The sequence below is a fragment of the Paroedura picta genome, chromosome 5 (assembly GCF_049243985.1).
Source record: "Paroedura picta isolate Pp20150507F chromosome 5, Ppicta_v3.0, whole genome shotgun sequence".
NCBI lineage: Eukaryota > Metazoa > Chordata > Lepidosauria > Squamata > Gekkonidae > Paroedura > Paroedura picta.
In genome coordinates this window covers 49,192,452-49,210,593 of record NC_135373.1, presented here as the reverse complement: position 1 = coordinate 49,210,593, position 18,142 = coordinate 49,192,452, and the positions used below count along the sequence as shown (strand labels likewise).

The 18,142-nt window shown below is 42.4% G+C and overlaps 1 protein-coding gene across 5 annotated transcripts in view; it reads right to left on the bottom strand.

The window, feature by feature from the left end:
• EFCAB6 (EF-hand calcium binding domain 6) overlaps window positions 1-18,142 on the bottom strand; it is a 103,608-nt gene that overhangs the window by 16,368 nt on the left and 69,098 nt on the right. For all 5 annotated transcript variants that reach the window (XR_013231062.1, XM_077337812.1, XM_077337813.1 and 2 more), the window contains 4 exons: window positions 14,222-14,410; window positions 11,670-11,825; window positions 6,986-7,181; window positions 3,926-4,114 (listed from right to left, as the gene is read on the bottom strand). Coding sequence is in view for 4 of the 5 variants with exons in the window: in XM_077337812.1 (XP_077193927.1) it covers window positions 3,926-4,114; window positions 6,986-7,181; window positions 11,670-11,825; window positions 14,222-14,410 (730 nt within the window). In the remaining variant the exon portion in view is untranslated. The remainder of the gene's footprint in view (window positions 1-3,925; window positions 4,115-6,985; window positions 7,182-11,669; window positions 11,826-14,221; window positions 14,411-18,142) is intronic.

The window sequence follows — 18,142 nt, the reverse complement described above, 5'->3', positions numbered from 1 at the left end:
AGATCCAGGAAAAATCAAGAGGCCCACTCTCTAAAAAACAAAATACCATCAATTCTTAGTTGATGCTAAGTGTGGCCTAGCAGGAGGCAGCCTGCAGTATCCAAATTTCGGGTAAGGTGTATTCCAGAATCCTCTGCCACAGGGGAAATGGTGGTTGTGGGCCTTCAGTTCACAGACACCATTCTTCTCAGCTTCCCACCAGCCCACTTCGGCCACAGGGGTCATCTTATGTAAAGTAGGCCAAAGCTTCCCCAAATCCAGGACTGGCCCTGTCTCTGAAATTTCATTTCCCCACTGCTTGACTATACCTAGTGGTTCTGACGTTTAACAACCTGCAGAATATCCTTCAGTTGTTCAGTTCAACTGCCCTGGAACTCTGAAGAGAGGGCATTCTGCCAGCCAGTTTAAAAGGGCCAAGCACTTAAAAGTAATTTTGCTTCTAATTGCGAAGCAGCAAGGCAGTGCACAAAGAACACACAACCAAGAATAGTTTGGGGCATAAACAGGGCCATAGCTTTATTGTTATTTACATGAGTGTAGGCACACCAAAAGTGCCCCTCCCCATGCTGCAGCCAGCAGAACACAGCCCCACGGAGAGGGAAACCCATCAGCAGGCCTGCCCATGGGGACCGAGCAACACACCGATCAAGTTCCCCCTACCCATCAGGCCTGCTGGACCCTGGTAAGGCTTTCCTGAGTGAAAGTTAATTATTTTGTATGTATTTTTTTAATTTGTTAAACATTTATTGGGTGATGTGACTATATATGGCGATGTTGACCTGCCCTCCCTCCCAAAGTGGCCAATGATGGGCCTAGAGGTGGTGGGGGAGGGGCCCTGAGTAGGCGTTTATACAGCTCTGCTTCCCAACCATATTCTGCATGATCCTGCCACTTCTGGGGTTTCTCAAAGCCTGAAGAATGTTTCAGGGGTTTCTCAATGGTAAACAAGTTGAGAAAGGCTGCTCTACACAGCTAACCACCCTACTTTAATGTATCTGAAGGAATTTGCATCTGCCTGTGCTAAGTCTCTCAGTTCTCATACCCAGAATTAAACTTTGTGGGTCTCAGAAGTGCCACTGGACACAAACTTTGTTCTGCTGCCCCTTTACAATGGACATTCCAAAAACTATTTGAGTTAGCTCCTCTCTGGAGAGATGAAATTTTCATCCCTCCCATCTTCCAGTGCCAACTCCCTTTCCTCACCTCAATCTTAGCCAAAACATTTAAAAGGTTATCCCTCAGTCCATCCAATTTGTAACAGGTTTTACATGCCACTCTCTTACCCCAACTGTATAGTTGGCCCCTCTACTTTTCCATCTCATTCTGCTGTGCTTCTCCAGAGGTGCCCAGCTGTCTCCAGGAAGCAGGTGTGTATGTTTTTGAATCTTGCCTTTCATTTTCTCCCCTAGTAGCACATAGTTTGCCACAGAAAGTGTTTGAACTGTACCTGTCTGTACTTCACACGTGCATTTATTTCCTTTCTGAAGTGCCCTGTTTTGGTGTGTGAAATGTGTTTTAGGCATCCCGAATCATTCCAGGATTAAGTTCTGCAATACAAAAATAGCTCCACTACCCTTTATAGTAGTGTTCTTTCACTGTTCACTGTTCTTAAATGAACAGTGCAAACAAATAGAAGAAAACAATAGAATGGGGAGGACCAGAGATCTTTTCAAGAAAATTGGAGATATGAAGAGAACGTTTCATGCAAAGATGGGTATGATAAGGGACCAAAATGGTAGGGACCTCACAGAAGCAGAAGAGATCAAACAAAGGTGGCAAAATTATACAGAAGAACTATACAAGAGCGAGCTTAACATCCCTGATGACCACAATGGGGTAGTTACTGACCTGGAGCCAGACATCCTGGAATGTGAAGTCAAATGGGCCTTAGGAAGTCTGAGCAACAATAAAGCTAGTGGTAGTGACAGCATTCCAGTTGAACTATTCAAAATCTTAAAGGACGATGCAGTAAAAGTGCTACACTCAATATGCCAGCAAATTTGGAAAACTCAACAATGGCCACAGGATTGGAAAAGGTCAGTTTACATTCCAATCCCAAAGAAGGGCAATGCCAAAGAATGTTCAAACTACCGCACCATCGCACTAATTTCTCATGCTAGCAAAGTTATGCTCAAAATCCTACAAGCTAGGATCCAGCAATATGTGGACCGAGAACTTCCAGAAGTACAGGCAGGATTTCGAAGAGGCAGAGGAACTAGAGATCAAATTGCCAACATACGCTGGATCATGGAGAAAGCTAGGGAGTACCAGAAGAACGTCTATTTCTGCTTCATTGACTATGCTAAAGCCTTTGATTGTGTGGAGCACAACAAATTGTGGCAAGTTCTTAAAGAGATGGGAATACCAGAGCATCTTATTTGTCTCTTGAGAAATTTATATGCAGGTCAAGAAGCAACAGTGAGAACTGAACATGGAATCACTGACTGGTTCAAAATTGAGAAAGGAGTTCGGCAAGGCTGTATACTGTCGCCTTGCCTATTTATCTTGTATGCAGAGCACATCATGAGAAATGCGGGATTAGAGGAGTCACAAATTGGGATCAAGATTGCAGGGAGAAATATCAACAACCTCAGATATGCAGATGATACCACTCTAATGGCAGAAAGTGAAGAGGAACTAAAGAGCCTGTTGATGCGGGTGAAGGAGGAGAGTGCCAAAGTTGGCTTGAAACTCAACATCAAGAAAACAAAGATCATGGCATCCGGCCCTCTCAATTCCTGGCAAATAGAAGGGGAAGAAATGGAGATAGTGACAGATTTTATTTTCCTGGGCTCCAAGATCACTGCAGATGGGGACTGCAGCAAAGAAATTAAAAGACGCTTGCTCCTGGGGAGGAAAGCTATGGCAAATCTAGACAGCATCCTAAAAAGCAGAGACATCACCCTGCCAACAAAAGTGCGTTTAGTCAAGGCTATGGTCTTCCCAGTTGCAATGTATGGCTGCGAAAGTTGGACCATAAGGAAGGCCGAGCGTCAAAGAATTGAGGCTTTTGAACTCTGGTGCTGGAGAAGACTCTTGCGAGTCCCTTGGACTGCAAGGCGAACAAACCAGTCAGTCCTAGAGGAGATCAGCCCTGACTGCTCTTTAGAAGGCCAGATCCTGAAGATGAAACTCAAATATTTTGGCTACCTCATGAGAAGGAAGGACTCCCTGGAGAAGAGCCTAATGCTGGGAGAGATCGAGGGCAAAAGAAGAAGGGGACGACAGAGAATGAGGTGGATGGATGGAGTCACTGAAGCAGTAGGTGCAAACTTAAATGGACTCCGGGGAATGGTAGAGGACAGGAAGGCCTGGAGGATCATTGTCCATGGGGTCGCGATGGGTCGGACACGACTTCGCACATAACAAACAAACAAAACCCTTTATAGTACACTTTAGCTCTCCATCCCATCCCATCCCATCCCAGCTTCATATGCCAGTTTATCTACCCTCACCTCCTCTAGTGTGGAACAACACAGCTATCTTTAGCATTTTCCCCTCTCTGGGATGTAAACAGATCGCTCTTCTTCTGTGGACCTGAGTTATACTTGAACCAGTGGTTCTTCTACCGTTCACTTTAAAGTGCCCTTTGCTGGAGAGCAATGTGGTGATTTGTATAGACTGCTGGATTTGTACAGAGTGCTGGATTGGATTAGGGAGACCCAGGCTTAAAGTCCTCCTCAGCCACTGACCAGAAGCCAATATAACAAACTTCCCAAGGTTGTTTCCACAGTTCTGTTTGAAGCCAAGTCAGGATACAAATACAAGCAACACAATATAAACAAATCTGTCCATGTTTTGGGTCTCCAGCCTTTCTCAAATCGAATGTCCAGTTAAAAAACAAAAACAAAAAACCAACTGCTGTCCCTCATCCCCCAGCCCTGAGCATCATCCTCATTTGAGAGGGCCTTGGTAGCATCCTTACCTCTGAGAGAAAGTTGAATTTTTGAAGGAAATATTTCCAGTCTACAGAGTGCTCCCCGTGAAGCCGCTGAAGTCTGAGGAGATGGTTGAATTGCTTTTCTGATAGCGTAAAACAGAAGTGGTGAAGCACCTGCCGGAAATCCTGGGCTGAAATTGCCCCTGTATTCTCCTTGTCAAAAGCAGAAAAGGCCTGCCAACAGCAGAAAATAAAGGCAGTTCTAAATAGCTGGCATTTGGGAAAGCGATTTCTAACAGAGCTATTACTGAACGACAGAGGCAAATGTATAGGTAATGCACAGCTCTTGGAGTATTCGACATACAAAATTGCCAATGAAGATTCCCAGTGGATTACCCTTTTAGCATTTTGCCAACTTTTCCCCAAGAGCTTTTGTTTCCTAGCAGGGTTCATTATCAGGTGGAAAGTGTCAGGTGGGTAGGCAGTCTGCAACAGGTCTCCATGGAACTGAAGGCGACTCTGAGTGTTTCAAGATGATCCGTGAGCTTCACTAAGACCATGGATGACAGGGAACATAAGCATCTGCCTCCTAGTGAGCCCACTGGTGTGACTGACCCTTTCCACACATTACAGGGTAGAAAAATAGGGCTTTGTGAATGGGCTGGGGCAGGAGCCAGTATTAGTGATCTTATTAGTATTTTCAAATATGGGCTTGTCGTTATTCACATATTACATTTATATGCAGAGGTTTTTAAAAAAATCTCTGAGCACACACACAGAAGTAATATGTCACTGAGCTTCAAATGCAGCCCACTTAACATTAACAGGTACTCAACAAATGCCCACAGTGCATCCTGAAACATGTGAGAAGAAAACTCCCTGCAGAATGGACATGCAGGATGTACAGGGTTCTGTTTTGTAACTGCAGGTTTCCCTCTCACATATAACATGGAGGGTACTTGCAGTATGTATGTGGCACACCCAGTAATTTTGTTATGTACCAGATCCTGTAAAAATAGGTTTCTTAATGATATATTAATGGTTAATTGGTGTAGTCATACTAATGGGTTCTAAACCATGCAAAGTTATGTTTGGAAGTTTTGGTGGAGGGATCACTGGGGCATGAAATTGGAGTCACTGTGGGTGGGCAAGTAGTTGTGAGTTCCTGCATTGTGCAAGGGAATGGACTAGATGACCTTGGAGGTCCCTTCCAACACTATGATTCTATGAATTTTCTGGAGTTTGTTGTGGAACTTTTTGGTAGCGGGCTTGAGCCAACTTGAGAGAATGAATGCCAGTTTTCACACTCTTGCTTTCCAACGCATTTCTTCACTGACATGGCAGATAAATAAGAGCTCCTGAAGTGAGATGGACAGCAGGCTTTGAGTCTGTGCAGGTGCCCACTATAAACATCCATTACATGTGTCAGCTGTTTTTTTTCCTTGTAGTCATTGTCTAAGAAGGTTGAAGCGCTCCCCTACAGGTTTTTCAGTCTACATAGGGCAAACAGGTCAAACCCTGCACCCAAAGTATTAATGGACGTAGTCTGGTATCAAAAACCACAGGGCTAAAAAAAAAAAGTAGGGAAACACTTCAGCCTTCCAGTTATTACAGCACTTAAAACAATGGCATATCCTGGACTCAACAAGGACATAGGTTTTTTTAAAATCTCACTATGCATGCTAACCTCATTCAACACTTATGCTCACATTCCTTACAATTCCCTCTTCTTTTTAGTTTCATTTATTTGGGACAATGTGACTGTAATGTGATGTTAGTAATATGTAACATCATTCTGAATCTCTGGTCTCAGGACACGATAACTTGCCAGCACAGGACAGTTTTATTTCTCTGATGTTTTTGTGAACTACAACTGAATTCAAAAGGACTGATTAGCTGTTTTAGCAAAGAATTATCATATGGCATAATATAGATATTATGACACAGTTTACTAATTTGCCACTAATTTACCTTTGCTCTATATCTGTATGGTCATGATCCTTGTTCTATTTTGTCTGAGGAAAAGTGCCTGCACACAAAAGCTCGCGCCTTGAATAAATCTTTGTTGGTCTTAAATGTGCTACTGGACTCAATTTTTGTTGTGCTACTTCAGACCAACACGGCTACCCACTTGAATCTATCTTTATGGAAGACGTATTATTGTTTAGACTTACAGATTAATGAGAAAGTGCCTATAATTAAGCAGTTGTCTATCTAAGGGAAAATATGATCTCTAGTCAATGGAGGTGTGCATGTCAATCACTTCCGAAAAGTGGGCCACTGCTTCATAAACACTGGGTTCACAGCAGAGAACAGTAAGCCAGAAAACTGCAAATCAAAATAGAGAACAGCAAGAGAAAAGGGTAGAATCCAAGTAGAAACAAATAAATAGCAACTCAAAAAGTATGGTTGAAGAGAAAACTGTAAATGCTGCTGCTGTGGTGGCTCCCACAAAGCAACTGAGCAGAAGAGCATGGTCCTTGCGCCTTAACAGCATGTGCACTGGTACTGATGCCTTTGTATTCTTTGCCACCAAACATTTCAGCATTAGTTCTATGAAGTTTTGAGCAAGGCCCCTGGCAGATGGAGAACTCATTCTGCTTGCCCAGAAACCATTAAAAAGGTCCTCATTTAGTATCAATTTGTTGTCAGTTGCCTAGCTGTGCCTGCCTTATACAACCTTTCAAAATTTAAGCTGATATAATTTTGATTCAAATCACAGAAGTCTTCTTCCTCTCCAGTGTAATGATGCTTTCATTCTGGCCTACCAGCTGAAGCCAGCCTCCTTGTCTACATTGGAAAGAGAGATTCCGCTCCTTACTGCAGCTTCTTCCTGAATATTATTGTTTTCATGAGTCTTATAATTCTTTACATAATATATTCGGGGTCAACAGTGACCCTGATCCTCTTGTACCAGTAAAAATGTGAAAAGATCTTACCCCTAAATTTGATAAGCAGAGTGAGGTGCACTGCCAAAATTGTAATTTGGTGCGGGATCTCATCCCTACTATATGAAATATGTGTGTAAATATTTAGCATAGCATCACTGCTAAATTTGAGACTGCATATTATATTGAATACCTTTAAGATGATCATTTAATTTACCTTGTATAAAAAATCTGATGAATCTGTAACTATCTGTTTTATCTTCATCATGGCCTCATCTATGCTCAGTTGCATGAAGCTGATAGGTGGCACAGGTGGCAGGATGCGTTTTTTCCTTCTGAATGCTCCACGATTACCAATGGATCTCAGAAAATCAAAATATGAGAGCTTGTTGTTCTGAATGCTAATGCCCAATCTGAGGAGAAAAAGAAAGCAGAATTCTCAGGCCTGCCTGTTGAAAGATATTTTTCACTAAACAATTTGTATATATTTAAAATAATTATTCAGTCAGATTTCTCTCTTGCACATCATGAAAGAGATGGAGAAGAAAATCTCAAATTGTAGCATCAAGATAAGAGCACATGAAGTCCCTGCAAAGATCAAAGCTTCCATTTTAACAAGTTCTCCTTGCTTGGCTTTCAGTATCAACTTAACTTCAGCTGGGCCAAAAGGAAAGTCTTTTTCTCCTTTTTGATTTGCACTCCCAAGTGTAGAGTCAGGCTGCTTTGCTGCTCACTAAGGTCTCAGAGAGTATCACAGAGAACAGTTGAGACTCTTAGAAGCTCACCAGTGTGTCAACAAGGCAAAAGACGCATAACAAAGATGTGGACCAGTAGATGTCATTTTTAATATGAAACTATTAAACCCAAATGCCTCTCATGGGCTGTATTCTCTGTAAATCATTCACTGTTGACTGTTTCCAAAATAACCTTTTGCGACAATATTTCTTGGTCACGATACTAATTAAATGGGGAGAGGCTTTTATTTTTAAGAAGGGATGTAAGAAGGGAACCCTGATACAAAAAAAAAAGACTTGGTTAAAGAAACGTAACACAGAGATTCATATATCTGCTGCTGGAAACAAAACAGAACAAAACAAAAGCCCATTCACGAGCAGTGCTTTTACATCTAGCAGCTGCAGACCAATCCCTGTATTAGCTTATGTCAAGCTGGCTCAGATGTTAGAGACTCAGTGGAAAAGGAAATAATCAAGGCTTTTCAGTGAAGGAATAAATCGCCAAGTTGGTATTAAAATTTTCGTAATAAACCAAATGCATATGCTAATCTACTCTATTATTTAAGATGGGGGGGGGGAAAGACTTCAATCTGGAAAGGACTAGTCTGCAGAAAATTACAATGAATGGAAGTGCTTATCATGAAAAAGTCTTTGAGAAAACGAGCAATGCAGCAAAAATTCTCATTAGAGATTTAATTCAGGGGAGTTTAATCACTCAGTTTATAGGTGGAGGAAAAGATTCTCTCTTCCTTTCAAACAGGAAAAAGAGAGTCTTTTCTGGAAATGTAAGTCTGCTGAATCCCAAAATGTCAGGTAGGAAGGTGAATAAGCAGAACAATCCTGAGGCATGCCTGCACTGCCATGGCTGGCCACAGTGTAACTATGACGCTGTTAGTCTGCTCCCCATAGGGTTTGGCTATGTGGAGGCCAGCAGGGAAAAAACAGTCAGTAGCTGGGTTTCAGTGACCACAGCTACTTTAACGTCTCCAGAATCTATACTGAACCATTCCATGGAGGGGCCATGACAGGCAGGGCAGCCAGAACCAATCAAGGGTCACCAGGCACAGGGTCAAGCCAAGTGCCCATCAGAGCCCAAAGGCAGAAAGGAGTGGGACTAGGGATGCTGGCTCTCTGTCCACAGCATATATCCCACTCCTTTAAGGAGACAGCTTCTGTTACCAGTCCCTGTGCACCTGAAAGTGTGGCCAAGTGGCCTCCTGCATGGACACCGAAGCCTGCCCTGGCCTGGTGCTCCCTTATGCTCTCTCACCTCTGCTCTTCATTCAACATGTTCACTTACAGCTCATGCTCTATGTCAGGCTGGCATAGCAATGGTAGAGAAGGCTCTGTGCTCAGTGATACCAGGCACATATCAGCAAGATCCATCTGTCAGACAGCACATGACTGGACTGCTTCTGCCTGGACAGGGCAGCCATCCAGGCCCTGTGTGAGGGATTCAGACCAGCTCTCCATGGCGAAACTCCTACAACAAATATTCTACTGATGTTTGTTATCATCTTAGAGCACACGGCTCAGGGGCTGACTGCAAAGAAACTCCTGGACTGAGAAAGCAGTTAATTGTAGAGATAAGCACCATTCACTCCAGAGGCAGTTAGAAGCATCTGTATTGGAAATCAACCTCCCCACCCACATTCAAACACCACCACCCCACAGTTTTGGCAAATGTTGACACTTTATTAGAGGAATAACGGGGGAGGGGCTGAGAGGAGCAGAGTCCACCTCCATGAACCTCAAAGGAAATGGGTGTTCTTTTCCTGGGATGAAGACACACAGGGGCAGCAGGCTGTAGACATTGTCAGCTTCTGAAGGTGATCTTGATCTGTGAACAGGAAACAGTGGGGCCAGAGGGAAAGTGGTCTGAGCCAGTGCTTACCCTGTTGGTTCTTTACCTGCAAGATGACAAAACACAGACAAGTGCAGCTACAAGGGGCCAAGACTGCTTTGGTGGCCACTGGTAGGTCCATTGGGGGTCACCAGGGGATCCATTATGTGGCCCATGGGGTGGTACTATACTGCAACCCATCCTCTGCCCCCCAGCAAAGGCTTGTGCCATGCAAAAATCCCTCACCTGTCTGGTATAAACATCCAAAACAACAGGAAATGACAGGAACACCTTGGTAGATACTCCCTAGGGCTCTGCTCCTGCAAAGGAATGAATTCAAGGATGATGTGATTACCCACTCCACTCAGCACGGTGTGGCTCAGCCCCTCTCCCCCCAAAAGTGTCCTGTCCAAGGGGTAGCCAGGCCAATGCATTGTCTGTCAGCCAAATGCAGAGCAAGAAGCTTGGGCCCTTTCATCAAATTGCTCTCCTGATCTAGACCCCATGCACCAATCCTGTTTGTATGTGAGGGGCCATGGTGGTGATGATCCATTGCTTCTGGTACCCCCACTGGTGCCTCACTACTGGGTTTGCGTTCCAGACACAAACAAAGGGAAAAGGGGGAAGCAGGTTGGGGAAATAGTTCCTGGCTTACCTGTCAGTGCACAGCTGTCCCTTTGGGTCCTGCCTCCAGAGATGGAGTATCTATTTGAGTTCAAAACTGGGAGAGGTCAGTCAGCTCCCTGAGCCCATTCTCCCCCACCCAGATTGCATTGTTTACTTTTAGCAAATATCAAGGGTTCCCGGTTATCATTAGTTATCTTTATTTTTGCATACACAGAAAAAACGTGTATTAATCTTGGTATTCAGGATTCAGATTTTTGTGCACTAATTTGCTGCTGTGAATGCTCCAGAAAATTAAAAAGAAAATAATCACATTTCTCATCAGCCCAATCACAGCAAGCAAAAATATTATATTTGAAATCATTGTATTTATACAGTATTGCTAAAATGTTTCTCTTTTTATATTTTGAATATTTTATATTTTAATTATTTGATGACTAAACAAAATTGCACTGAACGGATTCCTTACTAGGAATATGCAAAAAAAAAAAAAAAACAACCCCCCCTGGTATTTATTGGGTTTGAGTGTACTTTACCCCCAAAATATTAGTATTTCCTGATATTCCTGAATCCCAGTACCGATATGATATTTGGATTTGGTAAATATTGAGGAATGCTGAAATTTGTTAGCTTCATTATAGCTGATGTGAACCAATGGCCTTATAGAGTTTAATGGAGAATCGATCTGGGAGTATCTGGGGCTCTGGGAGAGCTGTTTTTTGAGGTAAAGGCATCAACCTCCCCCCCCCCCCCGAAGTTTGAAAAATACTGGACCAGAAGGTTTAATTTTATGGGCACCCAAGAAGGTTTCCTCATCCTCAAATATTTCTAATGGAGGAAAAGGGGCATTTAAACTTCAATGGGATTCAATGGGATTCTGCACTCACTTTGTTTATTCTATTGCAGATCTAAATTCAGATCAATTTGAACTCGGGTCTTCCTCTATCCCCACCCCCACCCCCAATTGAAATAGAAAATGTTGTGCACGTGATTGGGGAAGCTCAGAAGGGGGGAGGGGAGCCAAGCGCAGCAGGAGCCTCTTTCTTTTCTTGAATGCAGGGGAGGGGGGTGGGGAGAGGATTGGAGACAGCAGAGGAGGGAAAATAAATCCCAGGGGCAAATCTCTGCGGAGAGAAGTTAGGGCTTCTGGAGTGCAGTTACTTTAAAGGAAGCCTTGCAACCTGGGAACCAGGAAGACATTGGACTGATGCCCTGGCCAATCAGGGCTTTGCTACAGTGTTGGAGGCTTGAAGTAGCAAGTTAGTTCAAGGAAAAGCAGAAAGCTGCACCTTTACTCATGCCGATTTTTCAAATATCGAGGGTTATATCCACTCCAGGATATTGTGTGGGAAAGGTAGGGTCACTCCAGATCAATCATGCTTATTGCAGAAGGAAATTTTAAAACGCCATAATCAAAATGCAAATCAAATTCAGTGTAGAAGGCAGGGATTAATTTGAACTGGGACTGGGGGAAACGTCCCGTGCAGACAACACCTCAGTCCCTTTAAAATTTAAATGCTTTTAGCAAGCTGTGGTAGCAGCGCAAGTGAATGCGGCAACCTTTCATATACTGAAACCAACTGGACCTAAGTTATTTAATTATTTTAATTTGTAGTATTAGTCAAGCACTATGTTCAGGATAACTCAAATGTTTCAAGTCACAGATATGATACTTTTACGAAATGAAAGACCCATACAACCTGTATAGAAGTTCACTGTACTGCTGATAGTCAAGGCAACAGTTGAAGTTTTCTAGCATCTTGTGCAGGTTGTCCACTGTTATATAGCCTTCTTTATTTTTATCCTGCTGCAAAAGGGCCTTGTGGAAATCTTGGGAGCAATTCTGGTATTTTTCCCTAAAAAAAGGTCAATCATCATTTTAGTTATTCTGTGAAACAAACATTACAGTATTTAGCATTAAGCATTTAACTATGGATAATTATACTGGCATAGGTTGAAAAGATTATTGAGATGTGTGTAAAGTACCCCCTGCATATATCATATGTTGAATAAATACTACAATCACTACCATAAATGCTACCATCGGCCATCACTCATCCTCCAAGGAGGTACATGTTTTTCCTTCTTCCATTTTACTCACAAAGCAGTTCTGTGAGATGGGTTAGGCTGAGAGTGTATGGCTGGTCTAAGGACGACCGGGGGAAACAGGTCGAAGCAGGTCTACTTTTCATTAAAAGGGGCTTACTCCTAGGAAAACGTTTTTAGCATTACAGTTCCTGTAAGCTTCATGGCTGGATGGGGATTGGTCTCCTTGCACTGAGCAGGGGGTTGGACTACATGGCCCCATCCAACTCTATGATTCCTCAGTCCTAGTCTGGCATACTAACCACTGCATTACACTAACTCTCCATATATTTGAATGTCTCTTTAGGTTCCTAATACCATATAAACCACCGTAGTGTAATAGTCCAATAGCAGTAATTTTGAATTCCTTTTCAGATGCACATCACACCCACTCCTATATGATTAAAATTATAACTTTTCATCATTGCTGCTATCTTGCTTATATACCTTCTAGAGGAGAATAAAAAGATAGGCAATCAAACCCTTTCTGTCTTTATTTTTAGAATAACGATTTCTTGGACTGAGTAAATGACTGTAAAGCAGTAATTATTCAAATTTCAGCAGTAAAACTGAGCATATGCTTCAAACTACAGATCCTGCCTGGCTGCCCAACAAACCAACCAACCAATCTCATCCTACAGTTTGCATTTCTCTTGAAGTGCTGGAGAATTGCTATTCAAATGTTTGTAATTTGAGGTATTTGTTCTTCTTTAGTTGAAACAAAAGGAAAAATTATACACCCAGATCCTCTCCCCTGCTCTTGAGCATTAAGCTGTTCAAGCCCTCTTGTCAGTTGTACAGAGTTTAAAATGTACGCTAATGAACATGCTCTACAGAGTGTTTAGGATTCAACTGAAAGAGCATAAAACACTTAGTGTCAGGATGTTACAAGTCATGCTGCCACAGCAAAACAAGAGGCATTTTAATGTCTAGCAGATTTATTAAAGAAATAAGAACTGAAATAATAATAGTTTATTTCTCTACCTCCCTTTCCTGGTGGGCTCAGGGCGGTTGACAACAAAGCTCAAAACAGTCATATTAAAACATTTTTACATCACTGAAATAATAAAAACCATCTTTAAAAATGTGTCCTTATGAGGACTGCACAATGCTTGGAGGGCTTGTCTAACTGTGTGGTTTTTTGGCAGGGAGACCCAGATGTTATTCTTCTGGCCTCAACCACAGGCCTGGCACAAGTGCTCTGTTTTACAGACCCTCAGAAATTGTTTGAGATCTTGGAGGGCACATATCCAAAAAGGCCCTGGTTCTGATTAAGGCCAGTTTTATCTCCTTGGGGCCAGGAACCTTGAGCAACTGCTTGATTGGAGATGCATGAACTGAAACAGTCAGATGATTGCTAGGATAGATGATAGATAAATAGAGTACAGAAAAGAATTGTGAAAGACTGGTTCCTCCCACCTTGTTTGGCCTACTGAACTGTAAAGGGAAACTCACTGCAAATGGCCCTTATGAGCCAAATGGCCCCAATTCATACTTCAGTGGGTAATGGATTACCAATAAGCACCTCTAGATAAGTAACAATTGGATTAGTTCTCTGTTTGCTCAAGAAAGCCCCAAGAAAGCCCCAAAAATATTTGCTCACTGTACACTAATAATGCCGCCTTTGCTCCTCCCTTGCTGCCTCCCTGTCAAAATTTGAACTTTTCTGGGAAAGAACCCGCCTTTTCATTTATTTTAGCTATAAAGCTGCAAACAACTCTAAACAAAGCAAGACATCCCCATGTGGAAGAAATATCAGTTTTCTGTGTGCCATAAGGAGGAGAAAGGTCTCATTCATAAATATAAAGGTAAAGGTAAAGGTATCACCTGTGCAAGCACCGAGTCATGTGTAACCCTTGGGGTGACGCCCTCTAGCGTTTTCTTGGCAGACTCAATACGGGGTGGTTTGCAGTACGTTCCCCAGTCATTACCGTTTACCCCTCAGCAAGCTGGGTACTCATTTTACCGACCTCGGAAGGATGGAAGGCTGAGTCAACCTTGAGCCGGCTGCTGCGATCGAACTCCTAGACTCATCGGCAGAGCTTCAGACAGCATGTTTGCTGCCTTACCACTCTGCACCACAAGAGGCTCTATTCATAAATATAGAACCATACAAAAATATGATTTTCAGAAGCACAACAATAACAAAAATAATTTTCTTACTTACTGGATTTTAGTTACAATCTCATTGATGTCAGTTGCGTTCCTTTCTACCTTCTTGTAATGATGCATAAAGGGCACACAGTTGTCTTCTGTACACTGTCTGTTGAGTCCAGTGCTAGGAGGGGTTCGCTGTACTCCCAATTTCTGTAGAAACTCCTGGTGAGTGAGGTAGCCTTTTCCATTCACATCATACCTTTCAAAAGACATATTTCCTTTCATCAGATATTAAAGCTCAGCACAGTAAATCTTATTTGCTTCTTATTCAAATCAATGCAAAATAATGCAGTTATTATTCAACAATTGCCAAAGTCTGTCTAGTCTAACATTCTGTTTTCAAGAGTATCCAACAGGTGTTCCTAGACTGTCCTAGAGTACTGTGGTGATGTCTGTGGTTAATGACTTCTGACAGATCTAGCAAGGAATATGTCTCATCCTTTTAAAGAACAACCTAAGCTAGTAGCCATCACCTTGATATGGTATTGTGATGTGTTTTTAGTTCTTCTGTTCAGAACATAACTGGCTCTAGCAAGATTCCTGAAACTCATATTCTTTGGGAACATAAGAAATACAGGAGCCTATAATAGCTGGATTTAACATGAAGACAAGCATTGCAGCCCAAAATTCTACTGCGCCACAGGCTGCATTTTTAAGCCACAGATGAACTCCCCACCCTCCCCCTCATCTGGTTTTACCTGGCAATATTAGTGGTAGTAGGTAGCAACAGGTGTCAAGAAACAGCCCTCTAGAAGAGCCCAGCACTGAATTTTAGTAGTCCTTGGCCTCTTGAGCCTCTACTTCTCCCCACTTCTTTTGCTTGCTTGGGTGCAAACTACTCCTGGTTTCTAGCCTTCATCCCATCTGTGTATTTTTTTTTATTTAGTCGTTGGTTTTATTCTTATATTTTCAAGATTCTACCTTCTTAGAATCCTGAATTGTCAGAAGACATACACATTATTTAATTCTGATTTTCTGTAGGTATCAGATTTCCTATAGATATCTAATTTTCACTAGTTTCACAATTTTGCTATGTTGATTGCCATAACTTAATTTAATCACATGGGAAGATGGATTTTGTTTTCATATTATCTGAAGAAAAGCTTCTGCAGCAGATGGCTTAATGATGAAGACCTGCTGTCACAAGGCATCCTTAAGGGATAAGAAAGGAAACTGAAAATTGAGGAAGTAGAAAGTAATTCAGTGCTAAGTCACAACTAGGAAATATTTCATGCAGGCTAGGCACTTGGAGTCCAAGGAACTTTATACCCGAGTCTTGTATTGAAGAAAAATGTATTTTTCATGATAAAATGTGCAAGAGTGTACTGTATATATAATACCAATAAATATTGGTTTGAATACTGCTGGAGATGCCCGGGTGGGAGGGGGCAGTAGCTGTGTTAATCTATAGTATCAAAATAAAACACAAGTCCAGTGGCACCTTAAGGACTGACAACATTTATTGCGGTATAAATGCTTGTGACTGACATGTCAGATGTCATCTGCCTTTGTTCTCTGAAATCTGCATCTCGGTCCCCAGTGGCAGTTGATGTAAGTTTTTGTCCTCATTTTGCCAGATTTGTGAGGATGCTGTTTACATATCCACATGGCCCAACTGATATCCTGGGACATCTTATCACTGCTCACTACTCAGCAGACAATTGTATAGAGCAATGTTTTTCAACCTTTTGACTCTGGAGGAGCCCCTGAAATAAATGTTCAAGCTTTGAGGACCTCCAGAAATTATGCCAGCTGACCACGCCTCCCTGCCATCTCCCCCTGCCATCGGAAGGGATATCACCACATGCATCCTTCGCCCTCCTTTCACTTCCTCCCTCACTACTACTATGGCACCTTTACCTCATGTTTGTTTGAAAAACTGGCGGCCTGAAAAGACATCCCAGACTCCCCAACCATGACACAACTGACTCTCCCCTCTTTGAGCTGAGAAGACTGCCCAGACTCCCTATAACATGACACAATTAGCTCTCCCTCCTTTGATTTTTACACCCACCAAGCCCTCTGGGCAGAGGCATCTAGTTCCCTAGCTTGTGGCCAAGTCCATTAAGGTAGGAGGGGAAAGGCTGCAGACCCTCTCTGGAGCCCTCAAAGACCCCCAGGGGTCTGTGGACCCCTATTTGGGAACCCTGGTATAGAGAGAGGACAGTCCTGTAGATATGAGGATAGTAGGCCATGAAGGACTTTGCAGCTGATACCCAGTACCTTAAATTTAATCCAGAAACTCACTGGTAACCACTGGAACAATAGCAGAATAATTGGGACACACATACACTTTCAAGCTTGTGAGAGTAATCAAATCATAGCTGGAATTTCCAAATTATCTTCAACCACAGATCCATGTAGACTATGTGAAAACCAGTCAGAGAATAGATTATTCTGGATCCACATGGCCAGTTAGGGTGGGTCATGGGAGGAAATTATCATCAGGGCTAAATTATGATGAAAGCAATAATGTTGTCTACTATAATCCCTAGATGCTTAAGGAAAGTGAGGGTCCGCTGAACCCCCACTGAACATGAAAGATTCCAACTGTCCAGGACCTCAACCTTCTGGTCCTTTTAAAACAAAGATTGCTGTTTGTTGTTGGTTTGTGCTTTTATTGTGGTTATTTTGCAGACATGTGTTCTGACACAACCTTATGGGAATCATAGTATCCCCAACTGCAGTTTAATTATCTGACCTATCCATGATACTTGGGGATGAAGTGATGTCACCTCCTGCTGAGATGCTTACAAGAGGCTTGCAAGGCTGAAGGAAACCAAACACAACCACTGTGTCTCTTACAAAATCATCTGGCAGCCATTCAAGCTGGAGATCCAAGTCTCAGCTCACAACTGATCTTGGCTGTTAAACTTGTATATTTGTCTGTTAAATCTGTTCACTGTGAAGTTCACCTCATCCCTGGTGTTGAAGAAAGCAGAATTATTCCTTTGTGTGACTTTGTGTATGAGTAGTAACAGATATTGACTAGTGGGTCTGTATCTTGGAAAGGTGGTTGAATCACCTGTAACCCTGAGAGACTAAGAGTATTTCTTCTTACAAAGAATAGCCTCCATCAAATATTTTTGCTAGAAAGCTCCTGCGAACAATTTATTCCTTGGTGGTTCAGAACACACTTGAATTCTCTTGCTCCTTACAGTCATTTTCTTCTTTGCATGTTCTTCATACAAAACCCATCTCCTTTTTTGATGGTTGCCTTCTGCTGTTGTCCTTGCTGTAGTGCCCCTTGCATTCTGTTTTAGAACATCTCATTCTCTCTTGAGACGAGAAGTATGAAAATAGGGTTGCACTTACTCTACCTGTGTTAGTGATTTATCATGTGGTCATCTGTGCAGTCTCATATCTGCAGACAGGCCATGAAGCTCAAAAACTCTATGCCTCTTTCACATTACTTTCTCACAATTTCCAGGAGGGGGCAGAGCACCACAAAAGAAGGAGCGACCACCCTTCCCCCCCCTGGTTCCTCACTGACACCACTGGAGAGAGCTAGTCTTATACTTGTTATAATCATTACAGCTCACAGTGGCTTGATTTGGATATAATGGCAGTTTACTAATTTGCCACAATTTGCTTTTGCCTACAGTTATGATGATTGTTCATTTAGTCTGAGGAAGAGTGCATGCACTTGAAAGCTCATGCCTTGAATAAATCCTTATTGGTCTTAAAAGTGCTATTGGACTCTATTTTTGTTGTGCTACCAACATGGCTACTCACTTGAGCTCACAGTGGGGCAATAGGCATAGACACAAAACGGCAGGTGACACTTGAAGAGAAACAGTTCCAAGTAAGACAGCACTGATAAATCCTTGTATTTTTTTCTGCATACGTAGTTTGGTCCCCTTTCTTTACACCTATTATTACTGTATTTTCCTTCTCCTTCCTGAGACAATATGCCAAATATCTTTCAGGT